The sequence below is a fragment of the Nerophis lumbriciformis genome, linkage group LG21 (genome assembly GCF_033978685.3).
Source record: "Nerophis lumbriciformis linkage group LG21, RoL_Nlum_v2.1, whole genome shotgun sequence".
In the NCBI taxonomy this organism is placed as follows: domain Eukaryota; kingdom Metazoa; phylum Chordata; class Actinopteri; order Syngnathiformes; family Syngnathidae; genus Nerophis; species Nerophis lumbriciformis.
Genome location: NC_084568.2, coordinates 40,513,326 through 40,532,500, shown reverse-complemented (window position 1 = coordinate 40,532,500; position 19,175 = coordinate 40,513,326). Strand labels below are relative to the sequence as shown.

Here is a 19,175-nt window from a genome sequence, read left to right as displayed (position 1 = left end):
CAACAACAACATTGTAAACAACAGTATAAGGTGTATGCATTTCACAACAATAACAACATTGTAAAGAATAGTATAAGGTGTATGCCTTTCACAACAACAACAACATTGTAAACAACAGTATAACGTGTATGCATTTAACAACAACATTGTAAACAACAGTATAAGGTGTATGCATTTCACAACAATAACAACATTGTAAACAACATTGTAAACAACAGTATAATGTGTATGCATTTCACAACAACAACATTGTAAACAACAGTATAAGGTGTATGCATTTCACAACAACAACAACATTGTAAACAACAGTATAACGTGTATGCATTTCACAACAACAACAACATTGTAAACAACAGTATAAGGTGTATGCATTTCACAACAACAACAACATTGTAAACAACAGTATAAGGTGTATGCATTTCACAACAACAACAACATTGTAAACAACAGTATAAGGTGTATGCATTTCACAACAACAACAACAACATTGTAAACAACAGTATAAGGTGTATGCATTTCACAACAACAACAACATTGTAAACAACAGTATAAGGTGTATGCATTTCCCAACAACAACAACACGACAACGTTCACACTGCAGGGTCCAATGTCCAGTTCGGATTTTTTGTCAAAACCAATCTTTTTTAGCGGCCATTCACGTTACAAAAAAAAGGGATTACTAATGTGAATGCAATCCGACTCGCCTGCGGACACGACGTCACGCAGTGTTTACGGAAGTAAACATGGCTTCAACTCCACTCCATCTCACTGCTGGCACATTTTTGTGGCAATTTCAAGGATTTTGTGCAATCAAAGTCAACATTTTCTGCACCGAATGATTGTGTGTAGAAGATTAAGAAGGAAGAGGACAAGTTTTTGTGATATATATATATATGTATTTATTTATGTATATATATATATATATATATATATATATATATATTAGAGATGCGCGGATAGGCAATTATTTCATCCGCAACCGCATCACAAAAGTCGTCAACCATCCGCCATCCACCCGAACCAACATTTTATCAAAACCACACCCGCCCACACCCGCCCGTTGTTATATATCTAATATAGACGATGCAGGGCATTAGTGAGGTTATAAAGCTTTTGCCTGTTAAAGAAAGGAGACTGATCCAATTTAGCAGAGACATTCAATGCGTGCCACGCATTAATATCTCTTGGCCACGCATTAGTGGCTAAGAGATATTAATGCGTGATAATATTATTTATCATTATTATAATATTATTGTCATTTCCATTAAGAAAGTGTTGACTATTGTTGCCAATGCCCTCAGATAGTGCGTTCCTCAAACTTTGTGTGCGCAGTTGCAGCAAGCAGAACGAGGCTTTTAAGAAGTTAAAAAAATGTTTTAGAAAGACTAGGCCTATATTTTCGTTAGGTAAAAAAAATGTTCTGAATTTATTTCAATGAATATTAACTTGTTAACGTTATAATGCTCAAATAGGGACGAGGGCGGGGTGCACAGTGAAGCAGTGAACAATTTCGCGACAAAGATGAACCTTTATTGATTGATCTGCAGCCATGACAAAATATCAGACAATCTCCATTGTCAACGACAGGCAGGAAAATAAAGATAAACACATAGCCTATGTTGTAGGCATAGGCATAGGCTCATACCTTTTTAAGTTGAAATAAAAAAAAAAAAAAATAATGTGCCTCATAAGCCTTAGGCTGTCAATCACGCACATAAACTTAAATTATACAATAACATATGTATGTCATATCTATTTAAACTAAAATAAATTAAATAAATAATAATAATAAATGACCTGCAACTTATTGGCCAAGGCAAATAGCTGAAGGGGGGAAATCAAACCCATCAGACTGCACTTTATCATCAAACTTGAATTATAATGAAAATAGACGGTCGCGACAAACAAAGCAGGCTAAATATCCTTACATTGTCGCCAATCGGAAATGCGCTTCACTTGAAAGCGAGGCCAAATAATTATTAACACATAGTAGTAAATCTCCAATAGAAAAAACCCACAATAAACAACGCAATTGCCTTAATTCCTTTGCATTGTAGTGCGCCCAAACAACATGTAACCATCAAAATTATTTAGCTGACCAAACTCAATATAGGTTAGACATGGGCTTATTTGGTATAGCCTATAGGTAACGTAGACTAATTCCTTTAACATATCCAACCGTATGTCTACTTACTTTTTTTTTTGTTAGCACTGTGCAGGAATAAAATGGCATCTACAGTGCCAGGATTCATGCGAGAGCGCCTGGCCTCTAAAATGCGCCCTGCTGCGCTGAAGGAGCGCTAAACTTGCGCCACTTGTTGCTGGGACGCGGTGCCTGATGAAAAATTGACTGTTTCAAAGAGTGCTGCTCGTTTTTCGCATGTGGGTAACAACATTTATCTATGTATATATATTTCCAAATTGGTTCAACCGCAACCCGCCCGCATCTATTTAAAATCTATTTTTACCCGCCCGACCCGCGGTTTATCCGCGGACTCCGCGGTTGTGTCCGCAAACCGCGCATCTCTAATATATATATATATATATATATATACACACACACACACACACACATTTAAGTTAAGTTAAAGTAGCAATGATTGTCACACACACACACTAGGTATGGTGAAATGTGTCCTCTGCATTCGACCCATCCCCTTGATCACCCCCTGGGAGGTGAGGGGAGCAGTGAGCAGCAGCAGTGCCGCGCCCGGGAATCATTTTTGGTGATTTATATACAGGTAAAAGCCAGTAAATTAGAATATTTTGAAAAACTTGATTTATTTCAGTAATTGCATTCAAAAGGTGTAACTTGTACATTATATTTATTCATTGCACACAGACTGATGCATTCAAATGTTTATTTCATTTAATTTTGATGATTTGAAGTGGCAACAAATGAAAATCCAAAATTCCGTGTGTCACAAAATTAGAATATTACTTAAGGCTAATACAAAAAAGGGATTTTTAGAAATGTTGGCCAACTGAAAAGTATGAAAATGAAAAATATGAGCATGTACAATACTCAATACTTGGTTGGAGCTCCTTTTGCCTCATTTACTGCGTTAATGCGGCGTGGCATGGAGTCGATGAGTTTCTGGCACTGCTCAGGTGTTATGAGAGCCCAGGTTGCTCTGATGGTGGCCTTCAACTCTTCTGCGTTTTTGGGTCTGGCATTCTGCATCTTCCTTTTCACAATACCCCACAGATTTTCTATGGGGCTAAGGTCAGGGGAGTTGGCGGGCCAATTTAGAACAGAAATACCATGGTCCGTAAACCAGGCACGGGTAGATTTTGCGCTGTGTGCAGGCGCCAAGTCCTGTTGGAACTTGAAATCTCCATCTCCATAGAGCAGGTCAGCAGCAGGAAGCATGAAGTGCTCTAAAACTTGCTGGTAGACGGCTGCGTTGACCCTGGATCTCAGGAAACAGAGTGGACCGACACCAGCAGATGACATGGCACCCCAAACCATCACTGATGGTGGAAACTTTACACTAGACGTCAGGCAACGTGGATCCTGTGCCTCTCCTGTCTTCCTCCAGACTCTGGGACCTCGATTTCCAAAGGAAATGCAAAATTTGCTTTCGTCAGAAAACATGACTTTGGACCACTCAGCAGCAGTCCAGCTCTTTTTTTCCTTAGCCCAGGTGAGACGCTTTGCGCGCTGTTTCTTGGTCAACAGTGGCTTGACACGAGGTATGCGGCAGTTGAAACCCATGTCTTTCAAGCGTCTCTTGGTGGTGGATCTTGAAGCACTGACTCCAGCAGCTGTCCACTCCTTCTGAATCTCCTCCACATTTTTGAATGGTTTTTTTTTCACAATCTTGACCAGGGCGCGGTGATCCCTATCGCTTGTACACTTTTTCTGACCACAGTTTTTCCTTCCCTTTGCCTCTCCATTAATGTGTTTGGACACAGAGCTCTGAGAACAGCCAGCCTCTTCAGCAATAACCTTTTGTGTCTTTCCCTCCTTGTGCAATGTGTCGATGGTTGCCTTTTGGACAGCTGTCAAATCTGAAGTCTTCCCCATGTTTGTGTAGGCTTCAGAACTGGACTGAGAGACCATTTAAAGCCCTTTGCAGGTGTTTTGAGTTAATCAGCTGATTAGTTTGTGGCACCAGGTGTCTTCCAAATTTAACCCTTACACAATATTCTAATTTTGTGACACACGGAATTTTGGATTTTCATTTGTTGCCACTTCAAATCATCAAAATTAAATGAAATAAACATTTGAATGCATCAGTCTGTGTGCAATGAATAAATATAATGTACAAGTTACACCTTTTGAATACAATTACTGAAATAAATCAAGTTTTTCAAAATATTCTAATTTACTGGCTTTTACCTGTATGTATCTGCCTTTCCAAGTGAGCTGAGCCAGGACAGGTGATGCACTTTCAAACGCACGTCCGACTCCAACTTAAGTCTCTCAAAAATTAGCTTTATTTGCAAAAAGATCTTCTTTCCATCGGTCCATCCAAGGTGAACAAAAACAACTTGAACTACATACAAAGCTATAAACAAAAAACTAAGCTCCAGTGTTTTCACCGCCAGTCTGTCAACCCCACATTTGTCCAGTCAACTTCACCTGTGCGCCCGATATGCTCTATGTTGTATGATCTATATGCTATATGCTCTCCTCACAATGTCAATGACTTTCTAATTCAATAAATTCACTTGCAATACATCAAAACATATTTCCATGGCAATTCAAAAAACGAATAATTTAACTTAATACATGCAGTACTAGAGAAATACAAACATGGCCACCACAACCACAATGACATAAAACTAAAGTACAGCAGCACAACAGGCCCAAGTATTCATCAAACACCACCACAACGACCAAATGACCAACACTAAAGTGCATTAGCGCAGTAGGCCCAAGCATTCATCAAGCAACAAATAATTTAACTTAATAATATATGCAGGACTGCAGAAACTTAAATAACACAAAAATGACTCAATGGTAAACGTGTTATACTTGTGTAGCGCTTTTCTACCTTCAAGGTACTCAAAGCGCTTTAACACTATTTCCACATTCACCCATTCACACACACATTCACACACTGATGGCGGGAGCTGCCATGCAAGGCCCTAACCACCACCCATCAGGAGCAAGGGTGAAGTGTCTTGCTCAAGGACACAACAGACGTAACGAGGTTGGTAGAAGGTGGGGATCGAACCAGGAAACCTCAGGTTGCTGGCACGGCCACTTTCCCAACCGCGCCACACCGTCCCCCGACTACCACAATATATATATACATAAACAATAATATATATATATATATATACATATATATATATATACATATATATTTATATATATATACATATATGTATATATATATATATACATATATGTATATGTATATATATATATATATATATACATATATATATATATATATACTGTATATATATATATATATATATATATATATATATATATATATATATATATATATATATGACACTATTTATTTTTAGTACCCCCGCTGACATGCGGCTAGCAGCTAATTATGTGTATCCATCAGAGGTGGGTAGAGTAGCCAGAAATTGTACTCAAGTAAGAGTACTGTTACTTTAGAGATTTATTACTCAAGTAAAAGTAAGGAGTAGTCACCCAAATATTTACTTGAGTAAAAGTAAAAAGTATGTTGTGAAAAAACTACTCAAGTACTGAGTAAATGATGAGTAACATATACACACACACACACATATATATATATATATATATATATATATATATATATATATACACACATATATATACATACATTGATATATACAGTATATAATTTATATTTATTTATTTTGCCGTTTTTGTTTACATGTTAAAGGTGTTTTAATGAATATACATGCATGTTTAACACATATAGATTCCTTTCTTTTATGAAGACAAGAATATAAGTTGGTGTATTACCTGATTCTGATGACTTGCATTGATTGTAATCAGACAGTAGTGATGATAACGTCCACGTTTTCAAATGGAGGAGAAAAAAAGTTCCTCCTTTCTGTCTAATACCACCTGAAAGTGGTTGGTTTTTGGCTTCTTATTTGTCCAGCTTCCATATTCGTTTTTATACACATTACAAGAAATACATTGGCGGCAAACTCCGTCGCTTGCTAGCTTGTTTGCGCTGGCTTTCGGAGACTCTTATTTTGAAAGCGCAGGCGCGATGGAGCGGCACTTTTATTGTGAAGACAGGAACTGTGCAGTCAGTCTTTAGGCTTTTGACGGGATGTACGGTTGAAATAAAAAAGGGTCTTTATTCCTTCACGCTTTTGATTGATTGATTCAAACTTTTATTAGTAGATTGCACAGTACAGTACATATTCCGTACAATTGACCACTAAATGGTAACACCCCAATAAGTTTTTCAACTTATCAGGTCATGTGACCCCTGGCTCTGTTTGATTGGTCCAACGTCACCAGTGACTGCATCTGATTGGTGGAACGGAGTGAACGTCACCAGTGACTGTATTTGTTGAAACGCAGGCACTATGAAGGTCTGTCTGACAGACCAAAACAAACAAAGCGTGCATTAACAGATCGATCAAAATTAGTAGCGAGTAGCGAGCTGAATGTAGATAAAAGTAGCGGAGTAAAAGTAGCGTTTCTTCTCTATAAATATACTCAAGTAAAAGTAAAAGTATGTTGCATTAAAACTACTCTTAGAAGTACAATTTATCCCAAAAGTTACTCAAGTAGATGTAACGGAGTAAATGTAGCGCGTTACTACCCACCTTTGGTATCCATACACAGTGTTAATAATAATCACCTCCATTACTACAAATAAACTGCATTTCGTAGAATGGTAGGTAATGTTATCACTGGAGGACAAGGCTAAACATGTTACACACCGAGGGCAAACCAGGAGCAGGCATGCTAACCGCTAAGCTAGCTTGAAACAAGAGAAGAAATAAGCGCTTAGTAAAGTTCAAGAAGTGTAGATGGGAGCAGGAAGTAAGCAGTTGTTAACAGGAAATGTTAGGGAGAGGATAATATAACAACTACAACATTGTCACCGTCAGTCCACGAAGGCGCTTCCATCCATACATTGGTGTCTATACCAAAGGTAGTATCAGTATATGATCCATATGGAGTGATCATTTTTTGTTGTTTTGTTGATGTTTACAAAGTGTGTGGACTGTGAAGAAGGGGAAGTAGATATTTGCTTTGGCTTGATCAAACAATTGGACGTGAATAAGGAAGTAGTTGAAATAAGGTGTGGCCCTCACAACAATGAATCAATACCTGTGATCCAGCCATCTCACTCATGGACGATGGGTACGGGAAATGTGCAGCATAAAATCCTGTTGGGAACATCCCTGGTTTTAAAGTTAAAAAGTTCAAGTTACGACTTCCGGACGGCTTTGAAGCGATTCTGCACCATCATCCGCCGCCTCAGGAAGGGGAAGCAGTGCACTATCAACACCGTGTATGGTGAGGATGGTGTTCTGCTGACCTCGACTGTGGATGTTGTGGATCGGTGGAGAGAATACTTCGAAGACCTCCTCAATCCCACCAACACGTCTTCCTATGAGGAAGCAGTGCCTGGGGAATCTGTGGTGGGCTCTTCTATTTCTGGGGCTGAGGTTGCTGAGGTAGTTAAAAAGCTCCTCGGTGGCAAGGCCCCGGGGATGGATGAGATCCGCCCGGAGTTCCTTAAGGCTCTGGATGCTATGGGGCTGTCTTGGTTGACAAGACTCTGCAGCATCGCGTGGACATCGGGGGCGGTACCTCTGGATTGGCAGACCGGGGTGGTGGTTCCTCTCTTTAAGAAGGGGAACCGGAGGGTGTGTTCTAACTATCGTGGGATCACACTCCTCAGCCTTCCCGGTAAGGTCTATTCAGGTGTACTGGAGAGGAGGCTACGCCGGATAGTCGAACCTCGGATTCAGGAGGAACAGTGTGGTTTTCGTCCTGGTCGTGGAACTGTGGACCAGCTCTATACTCTCGGCAGGGTCCTCGAGGGTGCATGGGAGTTTGCCCAACCAGTCTACATGTGCTTTGTGGACTTGGAGAAGGCATTCGACCGTGTCCCTTGGGAAGTCCTGTGGGGAGTGCTCAGAGAGTATGGGGTATCGGACTGTCTGATTGTGGCAGTCCGCTCCCTGTATGATCAGTGCCAGAGCTTAGTCCGCATTGCCGGTAGTAAGTCGGACACGTTTCCAGTGAGGGTTGGACTCCGCCAAGGCTGCCCTTTGTCACCCATTCTGTTCATAACTTTTATGGACAGAATTTCTAGGCGCAGTCAAGGCGTTGAGGGGATCCGGTTTGGTGGCTGCAGGATTAGGTCTCTGCTTTTTGCAGATGATGTGGTCCTGATGGCTTCATCTGGCCAGGATCTTCAGCTCTCGCTGGATCGGTTCGCAGCCGAGTGTGAAGCGACTGGGATGAGAATCAGCACCTCCATGGTTCTCGCCCGGAAAAGGGTGGAGTGCCATCTCCGGGTTGGGGAGGAGATCTTGCCCCAAGTGGAGGAGTTCAAGTACCTCGGAGTCTTGTTCACGAGTGAGGGAAGAGTGGATCGTGAGATCGACAGGCGGATCGGTGCGGCATCTTCAGTAATGTGGACGCTGTATCGATCCGTTGTGGTGAAGAAGGAGCTGAGCCGGAAGGCAAAGCTCTCAATTTACCGGTCGATCTTCGTTCCCTTCCTCACCTATGGTCATGAGCTTTGGGTCATGACCGAAAGGACAAGATCACGGGTACAAGCGGCTGAAATGAGTTTCCTCCGCCGGGTGGCGGGGCTCTCCCTTAGAGATAGGGTGAGAAGCTCTGCCATCCGGGGGGAGCTCAAAGTAAAGCCGCTGCTCCTCCACATCGAGAGGAGCCAGATGAGGTGGTTCGGGCATCTGGTCAGGATGCCACCCGATCGCCTCCCTCGGGAGGTGTTTAGGGCACGTCCGACCGGTAGGAGGCCACGGGGAAGACCCAGGACACGTTGGGAAGACTATGTCTCCCGGCTGGCCTGGGAACGCCTCGGCATCCCCCGGGAAGAGCTGGACGAAGTGGCTGGGGAGAGGGAAGTCTGGGAATCCCTGCTTAGGCTGCTGCCCCCGCGACCCGACCTCGGATAAGCGGAAGAAGATGGATGGATGGATGGAAAGTTCAAGTTAAAGTAGCAATGATTGTCTCTCACACACACACACACACACACACACACACACACACACACACACACACACACACACACACACACACACACACACACACACACACACACTAGGTGTGGCGAAATGATTCTCTGCATTTGACCCATCACCCTTGATCACCTCCCCACCATTAACTGGAGCCTAATGTGGCCCCTGGCTCTCCGTATGCATGATTTGGGGCGGTATAGCGGCCGTGCCAGCAACTTGAGGGTTGCAGGTTCGATCCCCGCATCCGCCATCCTAGTTACTGCCGTTGTGTCCTTGGGCAAGACACTTTACCCACCTGCTCCCAGTGCCACCCACACTGCTTTAAATGTAACTTAGATATTGGCTTTCACTATGACTTAGACTGGTCACTTTTAGTCTTAGACTTAGATTGGCCACACCTAGTCTTAGACTGGTCACATCTAGTCTTACACTTAGATTGGTCACATGTAGTATTGGACTTAGATTGGTCACATCTAGTCTTAGACTTAGATTGGTCACATCTAGTCTTAGACTTAGATTGGTCACATCTTAGACTGGTCACTTTTAGTCTTAGACTTAGATTGGCCACACCTAGTCTTAGACTGGTCACATCTAGTCTTACACTTAGATTGGTCACATGTAGTCTTAGATTTAGATTGGTCACATCTAGTCTTAGACTTAGATTGGTCACATCTAGTCTTAGACTTAGATTGGTCACATCTTAGACTGGTCACTTTTAGTCTTAGACTTAGATTGGCCACCCCTAGTCTTAGACTGGTCACATCTAGTCTTACACTTAGATTGGTCACATGTAGTCTTAGACTTAGATTGGTCACATCTAGTCTTAGACTTAGATTGGTCACATCTAGTCTTGACTTAGACTGATCACATCCAGTCTTGACTTAGACTGATCACACCTAGTTTTAGACTGGTCACATTTTGTCTTAGACTCAGATTGGTCACATCTAGTCTTAGACTGGTCACACCTAGTCTTAGACTGGTCACGGTATAGCTCGGTTGGTAGAGCGGCCGTGCCAGCAACTTGAGGGTTCCAGGTTCGATCCCCGCTTCTGCCATCCTAGTCACTGCCGTTGTGTCCTTGGGCAAGACACTTTACCCACCTGCTCCCAGTGCCACCCACACTGCTTTAAATGTAACTTAGATATTGGCTTTCACTATGTAAAGCGCTTTGAGTCACTAGAGAAAAGCACTATATAAATATAATTCACTTCACATTTTGCTATTTCATCCAAAAAATATAATATACTTGTCAAGACTTGGTCCGGGGTGTGTGCTTTTCCGGGATGCAACGGAAAGTTGGCTCGGGCGAGACGGGAATGAAGGTACATGATTTATTTATTATTATCAAAAAAAGGAATAAATGAAAGCGCGCACAGTGGCGGAGAATAAACTATGAAACCAAAAGACTATAGCAAAAAAGTACAAATGAAAAGCACGCACAGTGGCGGAGAACAAACTATGACAAACAAAAAGACTATAAACATGGAACAAAAACTTACTTTGACAAGGGACATGAAGCAGGATCTTAGAGGATGAAGAGAGTACATAAGCATAAATGTGGAGAGGTCGTCAGGACGAACAACAGAAAATGAAAAGCTTAAATAACAGACATGATTAACGAAAACAGGTGCGTGACTCAAAACGTGAAACAGGTGCGTGACGTGACAGGTGAAAACTAATGGTTGCTATGGTGACAAACAAGAGTGCACAATGAGTCCAAACGTGGAACAGGTGAAACTAATGGGTAATCATGCAAACAAGACAAGGGAGTGAAAAGCCAGAAACTAAACAAAACATGACTTAAAACAAAACATGATTACACAGACATGACAATACTGTCTTGCTTATGGTGCGGAACAAACTAGTTTGCACAAAGAATCCATCTTTCTTTGCTTAATACGATGCTGAATAGCCACCCTGGGGCCAAATCAAGTTGTGAGTGCAATGGTTTGATAAAGAAGGCGAGAAACACAGATTCAAGAAAGGACTCTTCATCCAATAAAGGACTTCATCAGTTCCATTCATATTTGTGGTTTGTCATCTCCAGAGTCCATCGCCGGCGCGTTTTCCAGACGGTGAAGAACGTCAACCAGACGGTGCGCCAGCGCTCTCTGACCCCGACCGGCACCAACATCCCGGGCTCCAACCGGTCCTTGTCCTCCTCGTGCACGTCGCCGCAGTCCAGCGGGCTCACCAGTCCCCGCTCTGGCGTGTGTGCGGGGGACCTCGGCGGGGACAGCGTCCCTCTTGACAACCGCGTGCAGAGCATCCTCATGGAGGCGGAGAGGTGAGGACAAAGTCGGGGGTTCCCGGGGGGGAAAAACTGCAACTAAATCCTGGCTGTTTGTCAGGAGCGCAGAGGGTGAAGGGAAGAGCGGGGCCCAGGACTTGCGTGTGGCCCTGCGCCGCTTGTCTCTACGCCGGCAGAACAACCTGAGCGAGAGGCGATACTTTGACGAGGAGAGGGAGCGCAAGCGAGGCGGCCACCCAGACCCCCTGGGGGCTGTGGTCACCCCCTCTGAAAGCATCATGTCCCTGGGAAACCTGCACCTGTGGGCCTCCAGGGGGCCCTACCTGCCTGACAAACTCCAGATTGTCAAGCCACTTGAAGGTGAGGTAGCATTGTGGAGGGGGCGGGGCCAAAGAGGAGCAAGAGAAGCTGCTACATGAGGAGAGTCCACCTGGGTGAATGCCAGCAAGGACTTATTATGCACATATATAGTACCTATTATGCACATGTATAGTGCCTAATATTCACAAGTATAGTACCTAATAAGCACATGTATAAGACTTATTATGCACATATATAGTACCTACTATGCACATGTATAGTACCTAATATGTACATGTATACTACCTAATATGCACATGTACAGGTAAAAGCCAGTAAATTAGAATATTTTGAAAAACTTGATTTATTTCAGTAATTGCATTCAAAAGGTGTAACTTGTACATTATATTTATTCATTGCACACAGACTGATGCATTCAAATGTTTATTTCATTTAATTTTGATGATTTGAAGTGGCAACAAATGAAAATCCAAAATTCCGTGTGTCACAAAATTAGAATATTACTTAAGGCTAATACAAAAAAGGGATTTTTAGAAATGTTGGCCAACTGAAAAGTATGAAAATGAAAAATATGAGCATGTACAATACTCAATACTTGGTTGGAGCTCCTTTTGCCTCAATTACTGCGTTAATGCGGCGTGGCATGGAGTCGATGAGTTTCTGGCACTGCTCAGGTGTTATGAGAGCCCAGGTTGCTCTGATAGTGGCCTTCAACTCTTCTGCGTTTTTGGGTCTGGCATTCTGCATCTTCCTTTTCACAATACCCCACAGATTTTCTATGGGGCTAAGGTCAGGGGAGTTGGCGGGCCAATTTAGAACAGAAATACCATGGTCCGTAAACCAGGCACGGGTAGATTTTGCGCTGTGTGCAGGCGCCAAGTCCTGTTGGAACTTGAAATCTCCATCTCCATAGAGCAGGTCAGCAGCAGGAAGCATGAAGTGCTCTAAAACTTGCTGGTAGACGGCTGCGTTGACCCTGGATCTCAGGAAACAGAGTGGACCGACACCAGCAGATGACATGGCACCCCAAACCATCACCCAACCATGCAAATTTTGCATTTCCTTTGGAAATCGAGGTCCCAGAGTCTGGGGGAAGACAGGAGAGGCACAGGATCCACGTTGCCTGAAGTCTAGTGTAAAGTTTCCACCATCAGTGATGGTTTGGGGTGCCATGTCATCTGCTGGTGTCGGTCCACTCTGTTTCCTGAGATCCAGGGTCAACGCAGCCGTCTACCAGCAAGTTTTAGAGCACTTCATGCTTCCTGCTGCTGACCTGCTCTATGGAGATGGAGATTTCAAGTTCCAACAGGACTTGGCGCCTGCACACAGCGCAAAATCTACCCGTGCCTGGTTTACGGACCATGGTATTTCTGTTCTAAATTGGCCCGCCAACTCCCCTGACCTTAGCCCCATAGAAAATCTGTGGGGTATTGTGAAAAGGAAGATGCAGAATGCCAGACCCAAAAACGCAGAAGAGTTGAAGGCCACTATCAGAGCAACCTGGGCTCTCATAACACCTGAGCAGTGCCAGAAACTCATCGACTCCATGCCACGCCGCATTAACGCAGTAATTGAGGCAAAAGGAGCTCCAACCAAGTATTGAGTATTGTACATGCTCATATTTTTCATTTTCATACTTTTCAGTTGGCCAACATTTCTAAAAATCCCTTTTTTGTATTAGCCTTACACAATATTCTAATTTTGTGACACACGGAATTTTGGATTTTCATTTGTTGCCACTTCAAATCATCAAAATTAAATGAAATAAACATTTGAATGCATCAGTCTGTGTGCAATGAATAAATATAATGTACAAGTTACACCTTTTGAATGCAATTACTGAAATAAATCAAGTTTTTCAAAATATTCTAATTTACTGGCTTTTACCTGTATAGTACCTAATATGTACATACTGTATATTGACTGTATATACGGGTGCGGCCACCGCTGCTGCTTACTGCTCCCCACACCTCCCAGGGGGTGATCAAGGGTGATGGGTCAAATGCAGTGGATAATTTCGCCACACCTATAGTGTGTGTGACAATCATTGCTACTTAACTTAAAATATACAGTGTGAAGAACAGTACCACCCATTATTACCAAATATATAGTACAAACAATTAAACGTTTGGATCGGATTAATCAAATCAGAGGGTCATCAAGTATGTTTCTAATGAATACACACTCTCTGCACTAGGGTCATCAAGTATGTTTCTAATGAATACACACTCTCTGCACTAGGGTCATCAAGTATGCTTCTAATGAATACACACTCTCTGCACTAGGGTCATCAAGTATGTTTCTAATGAATACACACTCTCTGCACTAGGGTCATCAAGTATGTTTCTAATGAATACACACTCTCTGCACTAGGGTCATCAAGTATGTTTCTAATGAATACACACTCTCTGCACTAGGGTCATCAAGTATGTTTCTAATGAATACACACTCTCTGCACTAGGGTCATCAAGTATGTTTCTAATGAATACACACTCTCTGCACTAGGGTCATCAAGTATGTTTCTAATGAATACACACTCTCTGCACTAGAGTCATCAAGTATGCTTCTAATGAATACACACTCTCTGCACTAGGGTCATCAAGTATGCTTCTAATGAATACACACTCTCTGCACTAGGGTCATCAAGTATGTTTCTAATGAATACACACTCTGCACTAGGGTCATCGAGTATGTTTCTAATGAATACACACTCTCTGCACTAGGGTCATCAAGTATTTTTCTAATGAATACACACTCTCTGCACTAGGGTCATCAAGTATGTTTCTAATGAATACACACTCTCTGCACTAGGGTCATCAAGTATGTTTCTAATGAATACACACTCTCTGCACTAGGGTCATCAAGTATGTTTCTAATGAATACACACTCTCTGCACTAGGGTCATCAAGTATGTTTCTAATGAATACACACTCTCTGCACTGGGGTCATCAAGTATGTTTCTAATGAATACACACTCTCTGCACTAGGGTCATCAAGTATGCTTCTAATGAATACACACTCTCTGCACTAGGGTCATCAAGTATTTTTCTAATGAATACACACTCTCTGCACTAGGGTCATCGAGTATGTTTCTAATGAATACACACTCTCTGCACTAGGGTCATCAAGTATGCTTCTAATGAATACACACTCTCTGCACTAGGGTCATCAAGTATGTTTCTAATGAATACACACTCTCTGCACTAGGGTCATCAAGTATGTTTCTAATGAATACACACTCTGCACTAGGGTCATCAAGTATGTTTCTAATGAATACACACTCTCTGCACTAGGGTCATCATGTATGTTTCTAATGAATACACTCTCTGCACTAGAGTCATCAAGTATGCTTCTAATGAATACACACTCTCTGCACTAGGGTCATCAAGTATGTTTCTAATGAATACACACTCTCTGCACTAGGGTCATCAAGTATGTTTCTAATGAATACACACTCTCTGCACTAGGGTCATCAAGTATGCTTCTAATGAATACACACTCTCTGCACTAGGGTCATCAAGTATGTTTCTAATGAATACACACTCTCTGCACTAGGGTCATCAAGTATGTTTCTAATGAATACACACTCTCTGCACTAGGGTCATCAAGTATGTTTCTAATGAATACACACTCTCTGCACTAGGGTCATCAAGTATGTTTCTAATGAATACACACTCTCTGCACTAGGGTCATCAAGTATGTTTCTAATGAATACACACTCTCTGCACTAGGGTCATCAAGTATGCTTCTAATGAATACACACTCTCTGCACTAGGGTCATCAAGTATGTTTCTAATGAATACACACTCTCTGCACTAGGGTCATCAAGTATTTTTCTAATGAATACACACTCTCTGCACTAGGGTCATCAAGTATGTTTCTAATGAATACACACTCTCTGCACTAGGGTCATCAAGTATGTTTCTAATGAATACACACTCTCTGCACTAGGGTCATCAAGTATGTTTCTAATGAATACACACTCTCTGCACTAGAGTCATCAAGTATGCTTCTAATGAATACACACTCTCTGCACTAGGGTCATCAAGTATGTTTCTAATGAATACACACTCTCTGCACTAGGGTCATCAAGTATGTTTCTAATGAATACACACTCTCTGCACTAGGGTCATCAAGTATGTTTCTAATGAATACACACTCTCTGCACTAGGGTCATCAAGTATGTTTCTAATGAATACACACTCTCTGCACTAGGGTCATCAAGTATGTTTCTAATGAATACACACTCTCTGCACTAGGGTCATCAAGTATGCTTCTAATGAATACACACTCTCTGCACTAGGGTCATCAAGTATGTTTCTAATGAATACACACTCTCTGCACTAGGGTCATCAAGTATGTTTCTAATGAATACACACTCTCTGCACTAGGGTCATCAAGTATGTTTCTAATGAATACACACTCTCTGCACTAGGGTCATCAAGTATGTTTCTAATGAATACACACTCTCTGCACTAGGGTCATCAAGTATGTTTCTAATGAATACACACTCTCTGCACTAGGGTCATCAAGTATGTTTCTAATGAATACACACTCTCTGCACTAGGGTCATCAAGTATGTTTCTAATGAATACACACTCTCTGCACTAGGGTCATCAAGTATGCTTCTAATGAATACACACTCTGCACTAGGGTCATCAAGTATGTTTCTAATGAATACACACTCTGCACTAGGGTCATCAAGTATTTTTCTAATGAATACACACTCTCTGCACTAGGGTCATCAAGTATGTTTCTAATGAATACACACTCTCTGCACTAGGGTCATCAAGTATGTTTCTAATGAATACACACTCTCTGCACTAGGGTCATCAAGTATGTTTCTAATGAATACACACTCTCTGCACTAGAGTCATCAAGTATGCTTCTAATGAATACACACTCTCTGCACTAGGGTCATCAAGTATGTTTCTAATGAATACACACTCTCTGCACTAGGGTCATCAAGTATGTTTCTAATGAATACACACTCTCTGCACTAGGGTCATCAAGTATGTTTCTAATGAATACACACTCTCTGCACTAGGGTCATCAAGTATGTTTCTAATGAATACACACTCTCTGCACTAGGGTCATCAAGTATGTTTCTAATGAATACACACTCTCTGCACTAGGGTCATCAAGTATTTTTCTAATGAATACACACTCTGTGCACTAGGGTCGGCCACCCTGCACCACTGGCAGCAGTTAGCCCAGCCGCACCTCGGGGTCATCCTGGACGCCAGACCAGGGGTGGTGTCCAAAGGCTACAGACCCCTTGAAATGGAACTAGAACAGGTGTGTGAGTCCATAGACCTGCAAGACCAGCGCTATGACATGAAGATGTTTGACGTTGCAGGCGTATTCATGGGGCAGCTTTGAGGAGGAAGAAGCAGCAGATCGCTACTTCCAGAACTTACCCACCTGCTCGCCAGCAGGGCCCTGCACCAGCAGCAGCCTACCGCCCGCCCACATGGTCCCGCCTTCTCCCACCTCGCCATCTCCCTCACCGCATCTTAGCAACACGGATGCACTAGGTAAGAGTGAAGTGCACACCTGCTCAAAACATCTCATGGCAACTGTATTTACCTTCTTTCCACTTCAACGTGTCATCACTTCCGCTCTTAGCGCCTTCAAAATAAGAGCTCAAGGCATATACTGTATAACAGCGCATAACAGGAACTTAACATCACAAAGAGGAAAGCCCATAAAAATAGGTTACAAAAGTTATTTAATAAGAAGCCAAAAAGTGCAAAAACAATAATGTTCGTGTTGGAGGAGTTGTGAATTAGGTACACCTGCAGTATGCAGGTGTACCTAATGTTATGGCCCTGCTGTCATTCACAACTCCTCCAACACGAACATTATTGTTTTTGCACTTTTTGGCTTCTTATGAAATAACTTTTTTAAATAGATTCAATCTTGCACGTGGAAAGTTTAAGTGTGGGCTTTAGTTGGTATAACACTCCCGTCACCAGGAGGCGGGATTACTGCGAGCCTCACAGAGTGCGTCTTTTGCAGCCGTTTTATGATCGCTCAGCACAAGAAATACGTTACACACATACAATTGTTGACAAAATACACTGTACATTATATACCTCAGCTAACTAAACTATGGAAATGTATAATATAGTTCATATAGCAATACGGTCTCACTGCACAGCAGGCCAGCAGTTAGCCGAGTCATTGCACAATCCATGGTGAGGCACAACGCAGTGACGTGCCTCAACTGGCTGCTGATCACCGCACCGTCTCTTCTCAGTATTTGAACGGCAATTGTGAAAATTCAGCGATTTTAAATAAAAATAATCTAAAACTGGTGAAGTTAAATGGAAAATAACTTTATAGTATAATCGCTGGATACATATAACAATTTAATTAAAAAAAATTATTTTTACATTTTTTTCTTTCCATGATGGCAGGTGAGGCTCTGCCTCACCTGCCATCATGGAAAGAAAAAATAACAAAATATATAATAACAAAATAAACACTATCATTATTATTGTTACATCCCTAGTATATAATATAACAAAATAAACACTATCATTATTATTGTTGTTACATCCCTAGTGTATAATTTAACAAAATAAACACTATCATTATTATTGTTGTTACATCCCTGGTATATAATATAACAAAATAAACACTATCATTATTATTGTTACATCCCTAGTATATAATATAACAAAATAAACGCTCTATATAATTTTTATTGTTACATTCCTAGTATATAGTATAACAAAATAAACACTATCATAATTATTGTTACATCCTTAGTATATAATATAACAAAATAAACACTATCATTATTATTGTTACATCCCTAGTATATAATATAACAAAATAAACGCTCTATATAATTTTTATTGTTACATTCCTAGTATATAGTATAACAAAATAAACACTATCATTATTATTGTTACATCCTTAGTATATAATATAACAAAATAAACACTATCATTATTACTGTTACATCCCTAGTATATAATATAACAAAATAAACACTATCATTATTATTGTTGTTACATCCCTAGTATATAATATAACAAAATAAACACTATCATTATTATTGTTACATCCCTAGTATATAATTTAACAAAATAAACACTATCATTATTATTGTTACATCCCTAGTATATAATTTAACAAAATAAACACTATCATTATTATTGTTGTTACATCCCTGGTATATAATATAACAAAATAAACACTATCTTTATTACTGTTACATCCCTAGTATATAATATAACAAAATAAACACTATCATTATTATTGTTGTTACATCCCTAGTATATAATATAACAAAATAAACACTATCATTATTATTGTTACATCCCTAGTATATAATTTAACAAAATAAACACTATCATTATTATTGTTGTTACATCCCTGGTATATAATATAACAAAATAAACACTATCATTATTATTGTCACATCCCTAGTATATAA

At 41.0% G+C, this 19,175-nt stretch overlaps 1 protein-coding gene and 1 long non-coding RNA gene across 2 annotated transcripts in view; one reads left to right on the top strand and one right to left on the bottom strand.

The window, feature by feature from the left end:
* The window catches only part of LOC133621440 (trafficking kinesin-binding protein 1-like), a 69,933-nt gene that overhangs the window by 25,706 nt on the left and 25,052 nt on the right, over window positions 1-19,175 (top strand). The window contains exons 12-15 of the mRNA XM_072915607.1: window positions 11,201-11,440; window positions 11,505-11,764; window positions 16,905-17,023; window positions 17,085-17,262. Coding sequence (XP_072771708.1) covers window positions 11,201-11,440; window positions 11,505-11,764; window positions 16,905-17,023; window positions 17,085-17,262 — 797 coding nt within the window. The remainder of the gene's footprint in view (window positions 1-11,200; window positions 11,441-11,504; window positions 11,765-16,904; window positions 17,024-17,084; window positions 17,263-19,175) is intronic.
* Window positions 1-19,175, bottom strand: part of LOC140679686 (uncharacterized) — a 97,050-nt gene that overhangs the window by 53,968 nt on the left and 23,907 nt on the right. The window lies entirely within an intron of this gene.